Source organism: Lipotes vexillifer, unplaced genomic scaffold, assembly GCF_000442215.2.
Source record: "Lipotes vexillifer unplaced genomic scaffold, Lipotes_vexillifer_v1.1 scaffold325, whole genome shotgun sequence".
Taxonomy (NCBI): Eukaryota; Metazoa; Chordata; class Mammalia; order Artiodactyla; family Lipotidae; genus Lipotes; species Lipotes vexillifer.
The window spans coordinates 1,876,225-1,896,611 of record NW_006799313.1 but is presented as its reverse complement, the minus strand read 5'-3'; the positions used below and the strand labels follow the sequence as shown (position 1 = coordinate 1,896,611).

The following is a 20,387-nucleotide window of genomic DNA, read 5'->3' as shown; positions in this document are numbered from 1 at the left end:
TTTGCGGTACGCGGGCCTCCCACTGCCGTGGCCTCTCCCGTTGCGGAGCACAGGCTCCGGACGCGCAGGCTCAGCGGCCATGGATCACGGGCCCAGCCGCTCCACGGCATGTGGGATCTTCCCGGACCGGGGCACGAACCCGTGTCCCCTGCATCAGCAGGCAGACTCTCAACCACTGCGCCACCAGGGAAGCCCCAAAACTGTTATAGGAAGGCCCGGGCCTTCCTAGGACCATTCCCCTAAAATTACTGAATCTCAAAGAGATGAAGCAATTAGAAAGTAATCAGAATCATTCAAATTAGGGGCAAGATTAACTCCAAGACCCGAATGGCTTAAAATATTCTCTTTAGAATACTTCTAATTAGCTAATTAAAGGATAGCCATTTAATTGTCCCGTGATTAAATACAACTGCTTCTGTGTAGTAGTTTTGGTCCACTTGTAGGCGACGGTGACCCAGGCAACAGATGCTGAATGAACAGAACCCCTTCCTTCCCACCCACTCCCCACCAAGAACAACAGGAATCAGGATCACCGAGCTTCATGAAAGGCTCCCTGTGTGCCAGCCACTGTACTATGCATCTGTTTTATAAACTGTCACATTTAATCTTTAAAACTGCTCGTTGGATTCGTGCTATTATTATCTTCACTCCAGAGATGAGGAAATTGAATCTCAGGAAATTTGAGTAGCTTGTTGAAGGTCACTCTACTAATGATGAATGGTCAAAGCCCCCATCTGTGAAACTCCAGCTCAGGTGAGCTGAAGATGAGTGATATCATAAAAGGCTCCAGCCCTCTTCCTGGAGTTGCCTTCCACTTCCGCCCCCTGCTCTGCAGCAGGGTGACTGCTCAGACCCCTAGGCTAAAAGTCACATTGGCACATCTAAGCTGGAAGGTGCTGTGTAGAATCAAAGTTAGAATATGTGTTCAGGTGAAAGCTGGTGAATCTGAGAACTTGGATGATTGACCTGGGAGGTTAACAGCTGCCCAGGGGCAGGTGGGTAGGCTGCAGGGGAAATGGCACCACTTCTGAGTAGGCTAAGTGCAGCCTGGTGGGCACATGAGGATGATTCCAACAGCAGCCTCATTGCTAGTGCTGTCCACACTGCTCTGACAAGAAGGATGGAGTCCCTGGTACAGTGTCTTTTAGATTTCTTTTTTGGTTTTGGGGATTCTTTTGGGGGTTTTTTGGCCTCACAGTGCAGCTTGCAGGATCTTAATTCCCTGACCAAGGCTTGAACCCGGGCCCTTGGCAGTGAAAGTGGGGAGTCTTAACCATTGGATCGCCAGGGAGTTCCCTAGATATTTTTTGAATGAACGATGTGGATGGAAGTTCATACTTATTGAGCACTTACTATGTGCCAAATCCTTGTACATATCATTTGGTTTATCTCTTTAAATTCTCCCAACGATTCTGTGACATATGTACTTTGATGATCTCCATTTTATTTTGCTTTATTTTATTTTAATTTTTATTGGAGTATAGTTGATTTACAATGTTGTGTTAGTTTCAGGTGTATAGCAAAGCGAATCAATTATACATATACATATATCCATTCTTTTCTAGATTCTTTTCCCATATAGGCCATTGCAGAATATTGAGTAGAGTTCCCAGTGCTATACAGTAGGTCCTTATTAGTTATCTACTTTAATTCATCTTTTTTTTTTTTTTCTGTATGCGGGCCTCTCACTGTTGTGGCCTCTCCCGTTGCGGAGCACGGGCTCTGGACGCGCAGGCTCAGCGGCCATGGCTCACGGGCCCAGCCGCTCCGCGGCATGTGGGATCCTCCCGGACCGGGGCACGAACCCACATCCCCTGCATCGGCAGGCGGACTCTCAACCACTGCGCCACCAGGGAAGCCCTCTACTTTATATATAGTACTGTGTGTATGTCAATCCTAATCTTCCAATTTATCCCTCTTTCCACTTACCCCCTGGTAGCCATAATTTTGTTTTCTACATCTGTAACTCTATTTCTGTTTTGTAGATAAGTATGATCCCCATTTTACAGAGGAGGAAACTGAGGCTCAAAGAGGTTAAGGAAATTGCCCAACAGTACCCAACTAAGCAGTCGCAGAGCTGGGCTTCAAATGTTGGCAGTCTGACTCCAGTCCATGCTTAAACTTAAACTAATTCCTTCCCACCCTCTAATATCTCCATCAGTGGAAATCCTTCCATCCAGCCTGTAACTCCAAGCTCTAATGCCAGGGACTCCGTGAGGGCATCCTGGTTCATCTGCCGTTGGCATCCTGCAGCACTTTGTTTCGGGTACTCACGTGGCACTTGCCACATATTCTATGGTAGATGTTGAAACATCAATCTTACCTCTGAGTCCCACCAGACTGCAGCTCCCTGGGGCTGGGCAGCCCTGTGGCTGCTGTGGTCCAGGGCTCTGGCAAGTGTCTGACAATGACCGTGAGCAGACAGCAAAACCACTGACTCACGGGCCAAGTGAACATGTGCTTGGCTCTTTTTTTAGCACTGACTGATGCTACCCCATTGCCTTCCATCCGCAGTTCCCACAGCTTTGAGGGAGTGAGAAGGAAAATGGGCCCATTATAATAAAATGCAGCTCCTCCCTGCTCCCTTCCCCACATTAGATGACAAGACTAGTCGACTTTTGTTCAGGGTTTAAAGTGTCTCTGGCATTACGCTGAATGCTTGGTGTGCTTTTAGACCAAATTAAAAGCTCGATTAACTTCTGAGGATTAACTTTAATCCTTAAAACAAGCCTGTGGGGTATGCTCTCATTTGGGGGACAAGAGACGGAGGCCCTGAGAGGTGAAGTGACTTGCTCAAGGCCTCACGGTCAAGTGGGGGAAGGGTACCTCAGCGGGTACGCTCTTCACCGCCAGGCACACCACTGCCACTACCAGGACAGAGGACAGAGCTCCCGGGAACGTGGTCCACGGCCACCACCATCAGGGTCACTGGCACTCCATAAAATGTAAATGCTTTGGCCCACCTTCAGACACTCTGATTCTGTGGGTATGAGTGGGCCCAGGAATCCGCACTTTTTATAAACTCCCCAGGTAATTCTCAATCACTAAAATATGAGAACTACTCATCTAGGACAACAGGCTTGGAGTTTCTCCCCCAGTCCTTTGAAAAGTCACTTTTAAATTGCCTGAGACTCTCTGCCTTCACATTCACATGAGCATCTGAAGGCTACGAGCAAAGCTTCTCCCCACCCCACATCCCTCTGTCACCCCACGCCACCAGACCACAGCCGCGGACAGGTGGATGTGGGGAGAGGTCGCTCCCACTGACCCAGCTCCGGCCCCTGGGGTTGGGTCTCCTCTGAGGGCTGCTTGGTCAATCCACAACCTCCCTATTAGAATCATCAGACAACAGACTCCATCTTTCTAGAGGACCAACCTCCACTTCCACCACCGGCAAGCAGACCCCAAAGCTGGGGAATGAGATCCAGGCATGGAGAAAGGAAGGGCCACGTGTTCACTACCTAAGACCTTCGCATTTAGTTGAAAGGGATTTCACTTCGCAGTTAAGGCCTGAGATAGGTGAAGGTTTTCCAACTTCAGGCCAGACACTCACTCTGTCATTCAACATATATTTATTGAGCCCCTACTATGTGGCCAGCACTCCTACAGGTGCTGGATGCACAGCAAGAAACAAGGTAGCACTGCCCACCCCGCACTTCCATTCTAGTGTTTGGGTGGTGAGGGGCATGGGGGTGAAGGGAGAGGGGGACCAAGAAACCTATAAGCTGTCACAAAGCCTGCCATGGTGCTGGTTACTGGATGACAATATAAACCGAGCCCCACAAGCAAGCATGGTCAGCCTGATCAAAGGCACTGAGGAGTGGCCTGGAGACTATTACCCTGGGAAACTGTCGATAGGAAAAAGCCACTGGAGATGTATAGCATGCCTGAGTCAGGAGGAAAGAGGAAGCAGGGAAGGCAGAGGGTGGAAAAGGCCATTGCCATGAGCAATTGAAGCAGCCCCAGAAAAAAAGAAGCCTCCTCTCAGTGCTCACCCAGGGCAGAGCCAGCAACCAGGGTAGGGGCTTGAGCACAGCAGTTCCCAAAGGAGAGTCTGTGGAGCAGCAGCCCAGAGAGAGCTCTGTGGGGAAAAGGCCTCTGCAGTCAGGTTTAGGAATGCTGCCTACTCTATTCCAGAGATGGAGATTCTCAAAGTTCATGAGCATAATAAAGGCTCTGAGAAGGCCTGCGGCAAAGAAACCCATTTAACTTTGATTAACCCAGCATTTTCCAAACTCCTTTGATCATAGAACCCTTTCTAACATCTAACATCCCATGGAGTTCTAGAGAACGCTTTAGGGGACACTCTGCTTGTGAGGAATAAAAGTCAGGGTGATTTGAAAGAGACATTTCTCAGGCCTAGAGATGGTACCTGAGTTAGAGGCAGCAGTGACAGGTGAGAGGTAGGGCTGGTGGGAAAAGGGTTGATGGTGTAGTTATCTGTCCTATGGTTTCAAATGATCTGCTAATTGTGTCTCTATGAATATAGCTAATTAATATTGATGTTCAATTGATTTTACAGAGTTTTGCTCTTGATATATTTGCATTAATGTTGGAATTTTCAAAATCACATTAGATCTCTTTCACATTAAAGTCTAACAGTTTGTTCAAAGCATTATCATATCTGCAATTCTCATTTTATTGTGTTAAATGATTCACTGAGGCCCATTTGGCTCCAGAGGGAACTGAGGCCCACATTCATTAAGCGACTTGCCTAAGGTCATACAGTAATAAAGCTTGGACTAGAATCCGGGGCTCGTGACTCTTTGTCCAGTGGTTTTCCCACTGTCCCAAAGGAGAAGGTGCTGTTGGCCCTTTCAGTGTGATCAAAGTTTGTGTCTTACTCATTCAAGGAGTGTTTATTAAGCCTCTACAATGAATAAGCCAGGCTCTGTTTTAGGCACAGGACTATGGCAGTAAACAAAACCAAGTCTCTGCCTTCAGAGAGCTTGCATTCTAGTGGGCAAGACAGATGATATGCAAGTAAATACACACAAATGGAATATGACAGGGGTTGGAAGTGCTTTGAAGGGAAATAAATCAGGGTCAGGGACTAGAGAATGATGGGGAATCTCTCTGGAGAAGAGCCTTTTGAGCAGAGACCTAAATGAAGTGGGGGACTGGCCCACGCAGAAGTCTGGGGGAGAGAGATCCAGGAGAGGAAATGGCAGGTGCAAAGGCCCTGAGACAGCAGTGTGTTGGCATGTGTGAGAAAGAGCCCCAAGGACACGAGGGAGGGGGAGAAGATGAGGCGAGAGGGGCAGGCAGGGGACAGATCACACAGGGCCTTAAGGTGAGGGTTTTGGCTTTTCCTCCATCTGTGAGGGAAGTGATGGGATCTAGATTATATCTTTGACTCACTGCTCAGAGCACCATTTCATAACTGTGAGTCACGATAGACACTCGGATTCATCCAGGAGCTGTCCTGAGGTCTGGGATGGGAAGAACGGAAGGCTGGCCGTGAGTTTATAGGCAAAGTGTCTGGAACTGAAGTTAGAGGCAGATGGGTAAGAAGACACATCAGGGCTCGAGGATTCCTAGGATGTTTCCAGGTGGGCCCTGGCCTGAGGAAAAGAATATCCTTTCCATAGAATAAGTCAGTCCTTCCTCAGAAGGTGGCTGAGAACCATGAGGCACGAGAGAAAAGGGACAGATCAGAACCCTCCTGCATCTAAGGGACTCCGGAGTGGGACTGCCCAAGCAGGAGAGGTCGGATGCCGCTGCCAGCTTCTGCCCAGCCCTCATCTAGCCAGCCAGCTCTGCTCTAGGGCCGGTCCCATGTTCTTGCGGTGCTCCAAATCTGGGCCCTGCTGTTTATTCTCTCAAAAATCTCAGCAGTACCTCTTCCCAGCATGCTGCGAGAGGATTAGAGGAACAGCCTCGCCTAACAATTAACAACAGCTGTAATTTACTCATCCCCTGCTACAGGCAGGCATGACACTCACCATAGTCCCACCAGGAGTATCTCCTATGTATCTCACAAAAATCTTAAACCATTGGACTTTTGATCATTATTTTGCAGATGAGGGAACAGAGGTTCAGAGAAGGTAAGTAACTTGCCAAGGCCACACAGCAAGTAAGGGGCAGATTCAGGACTCAAAACCAGGTTATTAAAATAACCCCTTCTGGTCTCTGTGTTTCTTATGGCCCTTTGCTTTTTCTCCCTTTTCCCTCTTTTTTCTCTTCTAACAATTAGCAAAGTGTTTTCAAACTAAGCCTCAGTATCACTCCTTAATGTGTTTCAGGGTTTCACTGCATTGAATAGCAGCACCTTTGTCTGTCTCCCCCTTCCCTTTCTTGTGTTAAAGCTCCTTCTAGATAGAGAATGTGACTTGCTTACTCTTGACCAATCTCTACTACCCAACAACACTTTGCACAGAGCAAATTCTTAACAAACGTCTGAGGAATTAAAGTGTTGGGACTCTGGAACCAGACTGCCTGGGTTTAAGTCCTGATACTGCTGCTTATGAGCTGTGTGACCTTTCATAAGTTACTTAACCTCTCTGTGCCTTGGTTTCCTCATCTGTAATTCTGGTTAGGATTAAATGAATTCCTGACACATTGTAAACACCATATAAATATTTGTTAAATAATTTTTAAAAAATTCATTCTCCATTTCTCTTCCTTTTTCCCTCCCTTCTTTTCTTTTAACATAATGATAGTAGCTAACGCTTACGTAGCATTTACACATGCCAGGCTCCCACTGCAAGCACTTTACAGACCTCAGCTCCAGGCCTGAATCTGCCTCATACCCTTGAACAAGCCCCAGGTAGGACGTCACTTAAACAAGTCACAAGTCAACTGGTGGGGAAGAGTCTAGGGACTAACATGGGGGGGCCGTCTCACACAGGATCCAGAGATTAGAAGACTCGGATGGAGGCTGGCCTGGCTTTGGGTTCTAAAGCATCTAAGAAGGTCACAGATCTTTAGCTACAACTAAAGGGCCATAAAAGTGGCCAGACAGCAAGCAGGACCTAAGGGCCCCACTTCAACCTGCTTGTTCGCCATATGACCCATTATATGCTATAAAACCAAGATTCAACAACAGTGAACCTCGGAGAGGACTCAAGGGTTTCGCATTAAACCTTCTAAAATGAGCATGAACACATGTAGATGTCATATCTGCCTGGGCCAGCACCTCGCATGCAAAGATGCTGCCTCAGGGGTAAGAAAGAGGCTGGCAAGTCTTTTTTATGTCCCTGTACATAGTCACATTGAAGGTAGAGATCATTTCCTGTTTCAGTGCACTTTTGCAAGGCACATGCCCTGGGAGTGGGGGGTAGCAATTAGAGGGATAGAGGAGGGGCTTCTCGTATGCTCTGTTTCTCGTTCTGTTTCTGGGAACTGTTTCTGGGAGTGTGGTCAATTTGTGAGCTGTGCGTTTATGCTGGGTGTGGTTTTCTGTATTTATATTGTACTTCAATAAAAGTTTTTAAAAGTGTACATTCCTTATCACCACACTGCTGTTTGTGATGCGGAAACAATGGACACAACCCAAAAGCCCATAAAATAAATTATGTCACAACTATATGATGGAGAACCATGAAGCCATTAGAAATAATGAGGCAGAGATATAGGAACCGATATGGAAGGATGTTATGATACAGTGCTAATCAAAAAAAGGAAGTTGCAAAGCAGATAGCATTATCTCAAATCTAAAAAAAAACATTGGGTTGAACCATGGTAATAGTTGATATTTTATAGTTGACCATTTTATATGGTTCATTATATATATATACACACACACACATATATATATATACGTATATGTGTTTATATGTACACAGATATACATACATTGCATAGAAATATGTATATATATATAAATTTATAAGAAAAATAACCTGAAAAAATGTACTTTGAATTGTCAACAGTGGGGGTAGACCAGATTTTTAGTATCTGTGTTACACATTTCTATGTCTTTAATTATTTATAATGAGCTTGTATTACTTTAGTGATCAGCAAAAACAAATGATAATAATAAAAGTCACATAGATATAACTTTTTAAAAAAGACCAAACTTTTGTCCCTCGGTGCTGCAGAGGGATGGATCTGGGCAGTGAACCAGGATTGGGCTGGTGCGAATTCTAAGGTAAATTTTGACCTGGAAATGCTAAGGTTCATCTGAAATACCCCAAGCCTGAGTGAAGTTCAGCCATGGCGCTTGAAGCAAACATACCTGTAAAATTTTGGAGTAACTGATCACAATAAGCAGTCCTGGTACCAAGAAGTTCAAAGTAACAAATGACACATCCCAGGAGATTTCTCCGGCAATGCTGGGCCAAACCAGTGTGCAAATCGGAATTTCCTAGTTACAAAAAGGAAGAGAAGGTCATTTAATGCTGGCTTCTTATTTGGCCTTTAGCTTAGCCCCAGGTGGGGTTACCTGGCACTGTTACAATGTTGTGTTACCCTGTTGTGTTTTGCTGTTACACAACTGGTATGACAAGAAACCCCAGACACCCTTCCATTGCCCACACAACGCCACTTACAAGTCATTCCCCTCTGACCCTCAGAATCACCATAATTATTTTTCCCATTCTCCAGGGGAGGCACGTGGGCCTCAGGGTCCCAGGCTGGGAAGACCTAGAGTCAGTTCCCAGGCATGACTCCAGGTCCAGTGCTCTTTCCACTTCCCTGGGCTGAGCTGCAAAGAGCCCTTGAGCCTTCTCTTCCAAGACCTTCATTTTACGGGGGAAAAATCCGACCCCTGAAAGTTTATATAGATTGGAAGTGATGTGCTACGCGCAAACATATAAAACCAGGAGTGAGGTGTGCCTCTCCCCCAGGGGAGAATGCGACAGCCCCAGAGTGAAGGTGCAGCCACGGCCATCGGGATGTAAAACCACTGGATGGGGCAGAAGAGCAGGCAGGTTTGCGACTTTGCTGCTGTCACTATGTTGCGTTGAATTCAAATGTTTGACACTAACTACAAACCCCGAAACATGTTCCCCGACCTCACTGGATAGTTACTAAGCTGCTGCAACAATTTTTTCCAGTGAACAAATAGGTCAATGACAAGAGATCTATTTATCCTCCCAAACACAAATCTCCAGCGCCTGCTTGACTATAGGACAAAACTCTTTAGGAAACAAGAGCCCTACACACTTCTGGACACATAGAACAGATTTTTTAAGAGCATGTTCTGTGTAAAAAGACCACATTATTGATTTCTGGTGGACAAGGCATCTTAACCACAGTCCAGGAGTAGTATCATTATTCACAGCATCATTCATTCATTCATTCATTTAACCAATATTTATTGAATGCTGTACTAAGCAAGGGCAAAGAATTTTTGTCATTTCCCAACATGTATCATAATTGCATAAATAGTCACTCCTTTTCCTATTCAGTATCTAAAATTCTCTGAGCATTTATTCTGTGCCAGGAAGCACTTTACATACATTATCTCAGGGAATGTTCCTCACAACCTTATTGAAATGCATAGTTATTTTTCCCATTACACAGAGGAGGAAGCTAAAGCTTAGAAATTTCCTCCTAAAATAATAGTCTAAAACACTAAAGATGTGGTCCTTTTTAATCATCTCCAAAGAGCTGAGTGGTTATAAAGGGTATCCCGGAACCCACCAAAAACGCTAAGGCAAGTCAGGCAGGGAAGGATGCTTTAGTTATATTTGTACCCTGAGAGGGTGCTGGGGGTGAGAATGTTGCTTCCTTTTCTTGTTTTGTTTAGACGGTTTACAAATGCACTGGACATTCTAAAAACTTGTTCCTTCATCCCCACCCCCACTGTGCACACCTGATGGAATAAAGTTTATTAGAGCTTTCTACATTTTGGTGATGGGAAAGAAATTTGTGTCTATCAAGGATCTTCTGAATATTGACAGTGCGGTGACCACGGCTCTTTGGGAAATCCAGGTAGCCGATGCTTGTACTCAGACCTCCACCCACCAGGGACCCCTTATTCCAGTACATTGGGTGGGCAACACCAATCAGCAGAAATGGTGAAGCAGCAAACAGAAGAAACAGATTCCAGCCCTGAGTGTGACTTAGTCTCTAATTCTTTTTTTTTTTTTTTTTTTTTTTTTTTTTCTGGGCGGAGGCCTCTCACTGTTGTGGCCTCTCCCGTTGCAGAGCACAGGCTCCGGACGCGCAGGCTCAGCGGCCACGGCTCACGGGCCCAGCCGCTCCGCGGCACGTGGGATCTTCCCGAACCAGGACACGAACCCGTGTCCCCTGCATCAGCAGGCGGACTCTCAACCACTGCGCCACCAGGGAAGCCCAGTCTCTAATTCTTATGCTTGTGATGGGAAAATGTACAGGGAGGGAGGACAGAGAAACAGATGACCCCAGAAGCATTTCTTAAAACCCCCAAGAGCCCCCAACTCTTTCTGAAAACCCTCTCCAGAATGTCTGCCTAACTCTCTCCAGGCTTAACAAGATTTTGTAGAAGACTGTGTAATGATAGAGCAAGGTGTTCCCTCTACATTAGGGACAAAAATATAGATCCTTAAATAATCTGCCTGCATTAGCCTCGTATTGTTGAAGAAAATGTGTAGGTGCGAATGAAAAGGTATCTAGCCACACACTAACACACACAGGCATAGAAAAGACTGGAAAGATACACTCCAGAAAATTAAATGGCGGGCTTCCCTGGTGGTGCAGTGATTAAGAATCCACCTGCCAATGCAGGGGACACAGGTTCAAGCCCTGGTCTGGGAAGATCCCACACGCCGAGGAGCAACTAAGCCCGTGCGTCACAACTACTGAGCCTGCGCTCTAGAGCCCACGAGCCACAACTACTGAAGCCCATGCACCACAACTATTGAAGCCCGCGTGCCTAGAGCCCGTGCTCTGCAACAAGAGAAGCCACTGCAATGAGAAGCCCACGCACCACGACGAAGAGTAGCCCCCGCTCACCACAACTAGAGAAAGCCTGAGCGCAGCAACGAAGACCCAACATAGCCAAAAATAAATAAATAAAAATAAATAAATTTATTAAAAAAAAATAAAAAGGAAATTTGAAAACCAAAAGTGCTGGGCCTGCTTTGTTACTGAGCTACAGAAGCAGAGCTGGCTGAGCCGATTACAGCGTCCTTTCATCTATTTGTCCAACCACTCGCTGACTCAAGCCATAGTGACTGAGCCACTGTGAGGCTACAGTGAGGATGGGAAAGGAGGCTATGCTACAGTCAGGGAGGGAGAAAAGCCCTAGGAAACTTCAGTAAGTCTCCTAAAGCGGCAAGCCCAGAGAGCTATAGGTGATGGGATTGTGGAGTCACGGGGAAAGCGGCATCCAGGAGGGGCTGTGTCAGCTGCGCCTGGAAGGATGTGGCTTCAGTCAAGGGAATGGGGAAGCTGGAGCTCAGTGTCTGGACCAGAAAGGATGTAGATGGGAGGCCATGTACAATGGTGTGAAGTGTGGTTGACCGTGACTGGTATTCCCATCCCAAGCTCCATCTCTCCCTGGCAATCTCATCCATTTCCATGGTGGCTTTTTGCAGATGCTGTTGCAATCTCCTCTTTCCAGCCCAGTCTTCTCCTGAACCCCAGACTGGCCCCACTGCCCTGAGGGCATCTCTATAGGATGCCTCACAGGCACTTCCAGCCTCCAGTGTCCCACCCCAAAGATTCCACCTCCTGCATCATCAACTCCGGGCACAGAGACGCCATCTTCCAAGCTGTCAGATACCTGAGTGTTGGCCTTCCACCTTCCTCCCTCTCCGCTCAGAGGGAACTCCTAGGTTCTGCCTCAATAGCATCCAACCCCCCACAAGCTCCTTCTCACTGCTCCCCCTCCCCCCACAGACCACAGGCCACAGACCAGGCCATCTCTCACCTCCTAAGTCCCAACGCCCTAAAGGGTGTGTAACTGGCCCTTCTCTAGTTGACCCCCACCAACCCTTCCAGCACCATCTCTTGCCAACATTGTGCGCTATCTCCTCTGCCTGTGATGTCCCTCCAGTCCCCCACGTCACTCATTCCTTTCCAGGAAGACTTTCCTGTGGATGGGGGACATCTATCTACAGGCACTGCTCAAGTGCTGACCCCTCCCCGCACTGGCTGACTCATTTGCAAATGCCACCTGATTCCAGCTGTTTCCGGTCAGCTTCTCTAATGACTCTTCCTGGAATACCTCTGGGGACACCTTTGTAAATAGTTCTCCCTGCCCCACCTCTTCAAACAAAATGGAAGACTTCAAAGTCATTTTAAGGAACTAGGAATCCTAGTTATATATCTCCTCTCCTATCAGCTTCCCAGCAGAGAAGAAAGAACATACCCATGGCAAGAGATGGACTTACTTTCCTATATCTTAAAAGTATCCTCTAATATTAACAAATGTGAGCAAACTTGTCTGTCTCCTCAGCCAATCCACATTCAGTAGGGACACGACGGCATTATTGGCCTGGTACTAAACTGGGGCAGGGCAGAGCAGTGGGACCAAGCGCTCCGCTGGAAGTGTGAACTCATGGGAGAGGCACCAGGAGGAACAGACAGACCCCAGCTAACTTCTGGTTCCATCCTTTGCCCATTCTGTAACTACAGGCATCTTCTCCTTCAGAAAATAAACAAGAGAACACCAATTCGTGGGGTTACTGTGGGGTTACCGAACTGTGCAGGGTCTGGGACCAGAATCTGCGTGATCCACAGGCCCCTCCTTGAAGAGAAGGACAGTGTCTTGGTCTTGTGGCTCACGGTGGGGGCAGGAGGGAGGGGTGCTCAGTAAGTGTCTGCAGAATCAATGGGCAGCACACTCTGACTAGGGTGGACAGTCCTCCCCACCTGCCAATGAGGGTCACGCCCCACCAGGGCCACAGCATACACAGGCAGGAATCCCGCTGGCATAGGCTGAGCTGACCCAGCTGAGATGTCTAAGTTGCTAGGATGTGTCCACCCTCTTAAAATGGCAGTCTTTTATTTTACCACAATCAGAAGAATTGTACTGTTTGAAAAACGTTTAAAATATTTATAACCAAAGATAAGGAAACTAATAATAGCTGGCAACTCTTGAGCGCTTAACTGTGTGTGTGCCAGGTGTTAGCTCATTTACTGAACTTCCGTTCCCACAGTAATCCTATAAGGTTAATACTGTTATTATGCCCATTCGGCAAATGAGTAAAGTGAGGTATAGAGAGATGAGACCACTTGCCTCTGTCTCACAGCTCCTAAATGGCAGAGATGGGATTCACTCAGAACATCTGACTCCAAAGCTTGCATTCCTAATACCAAATTATTTAGCATTTTCTAGCCTATCATTTCATCTAAGTTTGAGAGAGTCTGGTCACCTTGACTGCTTGGTACTCACTGCCCAAATGGACAAAGGTAATCATGTTCTTGGGGGGTTTTTTGTCGGGGGAGCTCAGATAAACAGAAAACTCTTGAGAGGCACTGTTTCCCAGGCCGGTGCTCCTTGAGGGGAGGGAGCCAGCATGCGCCTGGGTTTAGTTAGTTCTCTCAGCTGGTGGTTTGGGTAGGAAAATGTCCCACCATCCAAAACCTCCATATTTAGTGTCCAAGTAGGAGCGGGCAGGCAGAATCTACAGCCAGGAAGCTGGGAGTAGAGGATTGAGAAAACAAGCATTTGCTAATTTTAAATGTGAGTCTCAATTCAGTCTAGACTAGATCCTTCTCTGTCTCTTTTTTTTCAATGGCCCCACCCCCTCCCCCCTGCTATTTCTCATTCTTTTCAACTTATTTCTTTAACTGCAGAGCCTCACTTGGCCCACCTATAAAGTAAGATGTTTCCTACATATTCAGGTCATGGCACTTGAAGAACCAGGAGTTTTCTGTTTGTTGGCTTACTGGCAGGTGTGTTGGGGGCTGAGCGGCAAGTAGGGGAAAAGACAGAGGATGGAGAGCTGTAAAGGACGGCCCCAGTTTTTCCTTACAAGCTCCCCGGCCCCACCTCTACCAATTTCAGGGAACAGGGGTCCTGCAGCCAGCTCACCTGGCCCCTCATCTTCTGAGATGCTGTGCGGACCCATTCTCTCCCAGTGGCTTTCCCTATATCCCTCTCCAAAGGCTCTTAAGACCAAGGAGGTGTTTCTGCATTGAAACAAGAGGGGGTCTGTGAGCCCAGCCCTAAGGGGGACTGAGGGAAGGCCACCACAACACAGACCTCCACGGAAGCACCTTACGGTAAAACTGTAGTCATTCTGGAAGTGCTGTGTAGGGCTCCAACCTCCACAGATGCCCTACCTGGGGTAAAATACAGAGTGGCAAGGCACAGAAGGTCCTGCATCTGTGCAAAGGCCTTCCCACTCAAACAAACCCCGTGACCACGTCAGCAAGAAGTTTTAGTCTGGGTTTTTGGCTGGGAGGTGACAAGAGCCCCATTTTTAGTGTTATTTTCCAGTTAAGTAAGAGTGTACCTAAAACAGTTGTAAAAGGGGGAGGCACAAAGATACCTGTCTGGAAACATAAGATATCCTTAAGGTATGTTCTATGTGTTTTAATTCCCTGAGTTCTGTGAAATCCCCCAAGTCTGTGAAAAATACAGAAACACTGTAACTCAGTGAGAGAATAACTTAAAAAAATCAAAAGACAGATGGCAGAATCCCAGCCCCCCAGAGACTTTTCGGTTTGATTTGTGTTAAAAACAATATATATATATATCACACAGGATGCAGACTTCTCTCCCCAGTGAAAGGCCTGTGTGAGAGACCAGTCTGGGAAATGTCCAGAGAAGCCCACTTCTGCGTTCACGTCCCCTGGTCAGCCTATGCTCATCTTCATAGCTAGAAGCCTTCCCCCCTCCCTCCCGGCCCTCCCATCCCTTCTGGTCACTGCTTAGGGCTCTCTTTGAGACTGTGATTTCTGCCGGGAGGCCCCACACTCCTTCCTAGGGCCAAGGTTGAGCTTTCGTGTCCCACGGCCAGAAAACCAGCGACTGCCTTCGTAGGGAAAAGGAACGGGGTCGGAGAACCCAGCCTCGGGCAGACACTCCAGGAGGCTGAGCCTCGAGACTCGCGCCTCCCCGTGGGGCGTACGTACCTCTGTCCCTGGCCCTCCCCGCGAGGCCCACAAAACCTATGCCCACAGAACCTAACACCGCGATAACAGCCAGAACCGCCGGCCACTGTCCAGGTCAGGTGTCCCGGGTGAATCTCCGCGCGCAAACCCTGCAGCGGCGCCACAGGGCAGCAAAGAGAACAAACCTGCGCCCGCAATTCTGTACCGCGGGACAGGAATAGCCTCGAGCCAATGTCATGAACTGTGCGCAGAATCTTTTTTAGATCCTGGACCCCCGCAATGATCCTAATGACAACTCTGGGTGCGCTGCCCAGAATAACGCTTATGGGCTCAGCTTCTGGAATCTTCGGAACATTTGGGGCGCCCAAGATACTCTGAAGCCACTCTTCATTCAAAGCTCCCAGGGTAAGATCCCATGGTCTAGTCTAATCTTTCTGTCTTGCAGTTGGAAAAACTGAGGCTCCGGAGGGGAAGTCACAGCCCCGCTAGAGGCAGCACTAGGTCCGGGGTCTCTGGGTCAACAAAGCCCTTTCTCCCCGGCCCATTCACACACACCTGCCCGCGATTCTCAAAGCAGTACCCTCCTCCGGCCCGCACTGAATCTGCTGAGCGCGATCTTAGCTCCTCCTCGCGCTAAGGCTGAGACACCCTGAGCAAGTTACTCTCTGTGTACCTTAGCTTCCTCATCTGTAAATAGGTGTGATAATAAGAGTACTGCGAGAAAGCAGAATTTACTATAATGTGATCAGTCATTCCGGGTCCCCTAGTTCGGTCTGTCTGGCCGCTAAGCCCCTTACTCCATTAATCTCTCAGTAGTCAGTGCACTTTACAGGCATTACGGGGACTCCACTTACAACGTTTTGGAGGGCGTTTATGAGATCTATATCGTAGGTTCACAGTGAAATTTCACAGATAAAATTTAGTGCCGCGCACGGTGACACAACGATTAAATGCAGCAAACGGCCTATTATTGTTTTGTTGTTTTTGTTAATGACTATGCCAGATCACCGTTTCCGGCGCAACCCGCCTGCCAGCCTTTCCCGGACACCTGCCCCGCGTGCACACCCCGGCGCTCACCTCGTCGGTGCCGGAGAACCGCTGCTGGACGACGCGGAAGAAGATGCAGAGGGGCAGCGCGGCGAACGCCGAGTAGCCCCAGATAAGCGCGAGCAGCGCGGCCCGCGCCCGCCGCCCCGGGCCCCGCACGCCGCGCTGCAGGCGCACGATGCACACCATGCGCTCCAAGCTGACTGCCGCCAGCGTCAGGATGGTGACGCTGCCGCTCAGGGTCATCACGTAGAAGAGCAGGTGGCAGGCACCCGGGCCCAGCACCCAGGCCTCTGTCCAGCGCACGGCCAGCACGGGCGGGATGGCGCTGATGAAGAGCAGGTCCGCGCAGAAAAGGTTGAGCACCAGGCTGGCTGTGGTGCCGCGGCGCCGTCGGCGCGCTACCAGCACCAAGGCGCACACGTTGCCCAGCAGCGACACCGCGAAGATGAGTGCCAGCACCACAGTCTCCACGGCGCTCAGCACCAACCGGTGGTCGCCCTTGACATCGGAGAAGAACGGGAAGCGGGTGCGGTTGGCCCGCTCCAGGCTGCGAGCGGGCCCAATGCCCGCCGCCTGCGCGCACTGAGGGGACATGCCGGGCACACCGCGGCCCGCAGCCGTCTGCGAGCGGGCTCATCTGGGAAGTGACTGAGTGCGAAGGCGGGGAAAGAGGGAGGGAGACGGTTGCGACATCTCCCCTCTGGTCCCCTCCCGCCTGAGCAGCGCCGGCGCTGGGCGTTGCGAGCTAAGCCTGGGGCGCGCGCGGGAACGAGGAAGTACCGGCAACGCCGGCTGGAAACACCCAGGCTGGGAGGGAGGCGGCAGCCCAGGCAGAGGCCGCTCTCGGGCCTAATAGGAGCGCCCGAGGGGCCCGGAAACCCCACCTAGTGAAGCCCCAGAAACCCCCCAAGGCCTCCCCAGCCCCCTTCATCCTCCAGGGGCACCCGGAGGATGACCTTAATCCACTGATTTAGCTAAAACTGATTTAGGAGTGCCGGAGCTGGACCTGTGATCGCAAAATGTGAGATCATTTTGGCCTGTGCTTTTCAGGCTTCACCAGAGAAGTCTCACAGGTCTGCGGATAAATCCTTGCAATGGGCCCAGATCTTTTTGGGGGGCAAGGGAACCAGTTGTTTATCATTGCTTAGAAACATGTGACTGGGTAGATTGGTTCATCTCTCTGTGCCCTTGTTTTTTAAAATCTATAACTGGAGATAATATCTCATTGGGTAATTGTGAGGATCATATAAAGGGATTCACACTTGGCACACAGTAATTGCTCACGAAACTTCATCAATTATTAATTACCATAATTAAAATCCATGTAAATTCTGTGTTCTGAACAAAGATATAAAATGCTTTAATGTAAAAAGAGTGGGCCCCCCAAAATCTTGAATAAACTTAGCACCCCGGAAAGACAGACACTCCAAATGCACACACAGGTGGTGAATGTGCCTCTGGCACCCCAATTTAAAAAGCACTGGACAATCCAGTCCCCTTACAGATGAGGAAACTGAGGCACAGCGAGAAGTGACTTGTCCAGGGTGGCCCCTGGTTAGTAATAAAAGGCCCTGACCCAGATGTTTCCACCACACCCCTGCTGTCTAGTTTTCTGTTATGGTAAATTAGACAGAGAATGAAAGTATGCTTGTGGCCCTAGACCCACTGACCACTTCCCTGGCCAGACACCGTCCCACCATGCACACCCTCACCATCCTCCCCTTTGCCATACTACCAGGCCATCTGTCTTGTGATCATCTCTGTGTATGTATGAAAAATTTGGTGCACCAGCCTTGAGGTGCTCTCTGGCACGGGGGTGGGGTGCATTTGTGTTTGCTTATCACTGTGGCATTTGGGGTCTGAGTTGGCAATGTGACCTCTGACCTGAAGGGCAGATTGCATGTCAGTGGGAGATGTTCAACTTGAACCTTGACTAAATTCAGGTAGTAAAAGAGAAGCAGTTTGCTTCCCGACAGTTGATAAAGGGCAAGAGATTGAAATAAAGGTAACTCAAGTGGGATTTGGTAACACGTGTGCGTGCAAGTGCCATGGAGACAGGAAGAGGTTTCCCCAGAGTGGACAACCAGCGTGGGGTCTGTGCTAGAAAGCCTTCTTCATCATTACCCTCCAGAGTTCTCCCAATGGCAAAATGGTGAGTACAGATGTTCCCAAACTTTCTCCTTTCACATCACCTTCATGGCACCTGTAGGCCAAAAGAAATACCCAACAGTTCCATTTATTAAGCAGCTGGGTCCAAATAACTTGACTTTATGTCCGAACAACTTAGTAGCCATCTGGGAAAACAATAAATGAATGAATTTAAAAAATAAAATTTTCATCTCTTTCTTAAATAATGACTTCCTAAAGGGATGGGTGTCCCTGTTGAGCTCCACAAAGCTGGGAATTGGAGGGACACTGCCACTCTTATCTCCTGCTCCACACTGATCTCCATGTATTCGCTTTCCATCACAGTAACCCCTGAAAACCCAGATTTGTCAATGGGTTTAATGTTGAAACTGTGAAAAACCCAGAGCTAGAAGCCCATGTGGGGTTCGGTGAACGTTCAGCAGCACTGTGTTTCCTGGGACCCCCAAGCACACATGGACAGTGGTTAGAACACAGGCACGGACACTCGCCTGCCAGGACCCAAATCCTGACTGTGCTACTCACTGTTACCTTGGGCAAGTTATTTTAGCTTTAAGTGTTTCAATCTTCCCGCGTATCAAAAGGGTATAATAGGGCTTCCCTGGTGGCACAGTGGTTGAGAGTCTGCCTGCCGATGCAGGGGACACGGGTTCGTGCCCCGGTCCGGGAAGATCCCACATGCCGTGGAGCGGCTGGGCCCGTGAGCCATGGCCGCCGCTGAGCCTCCGCCTCCAGAGCCTGTGCTCCGCGACGGGAGAGGCCACAACAGTGAGGGGCCCCTGTACAGCAAAAAAAAAAAAAAGGTATAATAACAGTACCACCTCATAGGGTTTAGGGGGATTAAATGAAGTTCCTACCTGTAACACACTCAGCACAGTTGTCATCCAGGGGACACTGGGTCAGGCTCTGTGCCCAACACTGTGTGTGGACTTAATGGCTGACCACACATCCCTGTTGCTGAGACAGTCTCAGGTCATGAGATTATTATTAGAACCCTCTTTCGCTCTCAAATTGCTCTGGTTTATAAATAAATTATGTGGTAGCCTACCTTTATGTTTTTTGTTTTTTGTTTTTTGTTTTTGTGGTACACGGGCCTCTCACTGTTGTGGCCTCTCCCTTTGCGGAGCACAGGCTCCGGACACGCAGGCTCAGCGGCCATGGCTCACGGGCCCAGCCGCTCCGCGGCATGTGGGATCTTCCCGGACCGGGTCACGAACCCATGTCCCCTGCATTGGCAGGTGGACTCTCAACCACTGTGCCACCAGGGAAGCCCTACCTTTATGTTTTTTAACTCATTCAGTGCTCCTACAGGTTGCAGGCACTAAGGTTTGAATCTGAGCACTCTGATTCCAGGGCCCCTGCTATTAGCCACTAGAGCAGTGCTTCTTAACTGGGGGGAGATTTTAGACACATACACAATCCACCACAGAGACATTTGGTAATATCTGGAGACATTTTTGGTTGTCATACTAGGGGATTGCTACTGGCGTCCAGTGGGTAGGGGAGAGGCTAGGGGTGTGGCCGAACATCCTGCAATGCACAGCACAGACCGACAACAAAGAATTGTCCAGCCCCACATACCAATGGTGCTGAGACTGAGAAACCCTGTCCTCTTGAGGCCTCAGCAGACTTTCCTGCTTACTATTGATTTCTGTTGTGAAGTCCCACCTTGTGGCAAAGGCCAGAAATGTAATTATTTTCCTGGTAGGAGTTTCACTGCAAACTCTATAAACCCTTTAACCAACCCACTGGTGAAGCTCAGCTTTGTGCTGTGGCCCTAGGTGGCCAAGGCTGCGAAATCCCCTTAGTCCATGGGGCCAGGTACAGAGTCACCAGGGTGGATTGACATCACATGTCCCTTGGAGACAAGACAACAGGAAACCACAGACTGAGCCCTTGTTGTGAGAGTTGTTTTCACTGCTTATGGTCATTAATTACTGTTAGTGTTAGTATCATGCTCCTTTGCCTCTTCCACTCTAAGATAAAATGGTAAAAATGGAGACGAGGATCCACCAAATATAAATATGGACAGTCTAGTTTCTGAGCTAAAGGGATGGCTGAATTGAAGGATGATTTCTGTGGTTATTTTATATTTTTAACTAAACAGGAGGAGGGGACTTTTTCTGTGTGTGGTTTTCTTAATCTCCCTCTGGAAAAACTTTCATAAAGTTTGTATGAAAATGCTTTCCAGCCTGCAGTTTCCTCTCCAAACTTCTCTGTGGGTAGTCTATGGATCATCTATTTACCTATATATCTAC

At 48.6% G+C, this 20,387-nt stretch overlaps 1 protein-coding gene across 3 annotated transcripts in view; it reads right to left on the bottom strand.

Moving 5' to 3' along the window:
* Positions 1-16,585, bottom strand: part of FFAR4 (free fatty acid receptor 4) — a 19,064-nt gene extending 2,479 nt beyond the window's left edge. Inside the window, exons 1-2 of one of the 3 annotated variants that reach the window (XM_007471571.1) lie at positions 16,012-16,585; positions 8,180-8,308 (exon numbers count right to left, since the gene is read on the bottom strand). In XM_007471571.1, coding sequence (XP_007471633.1) covers positions 8,180-8,308; positions 16,012-16,578 — 696 coding nt within the window. In that variant the 5' untranslated portion in view covers positions 16,579-16,585. The remainder of the gene's footprint in view (positions 1-8,179; positions 8,309-16,011) is intronic. The other 2 variants (XM_007471573.1, XM_007471572.1) reach the window with 2 other exon arrangements.
* Positions 16,586-20,387: the final 3,802 nt, after the last annotated feature.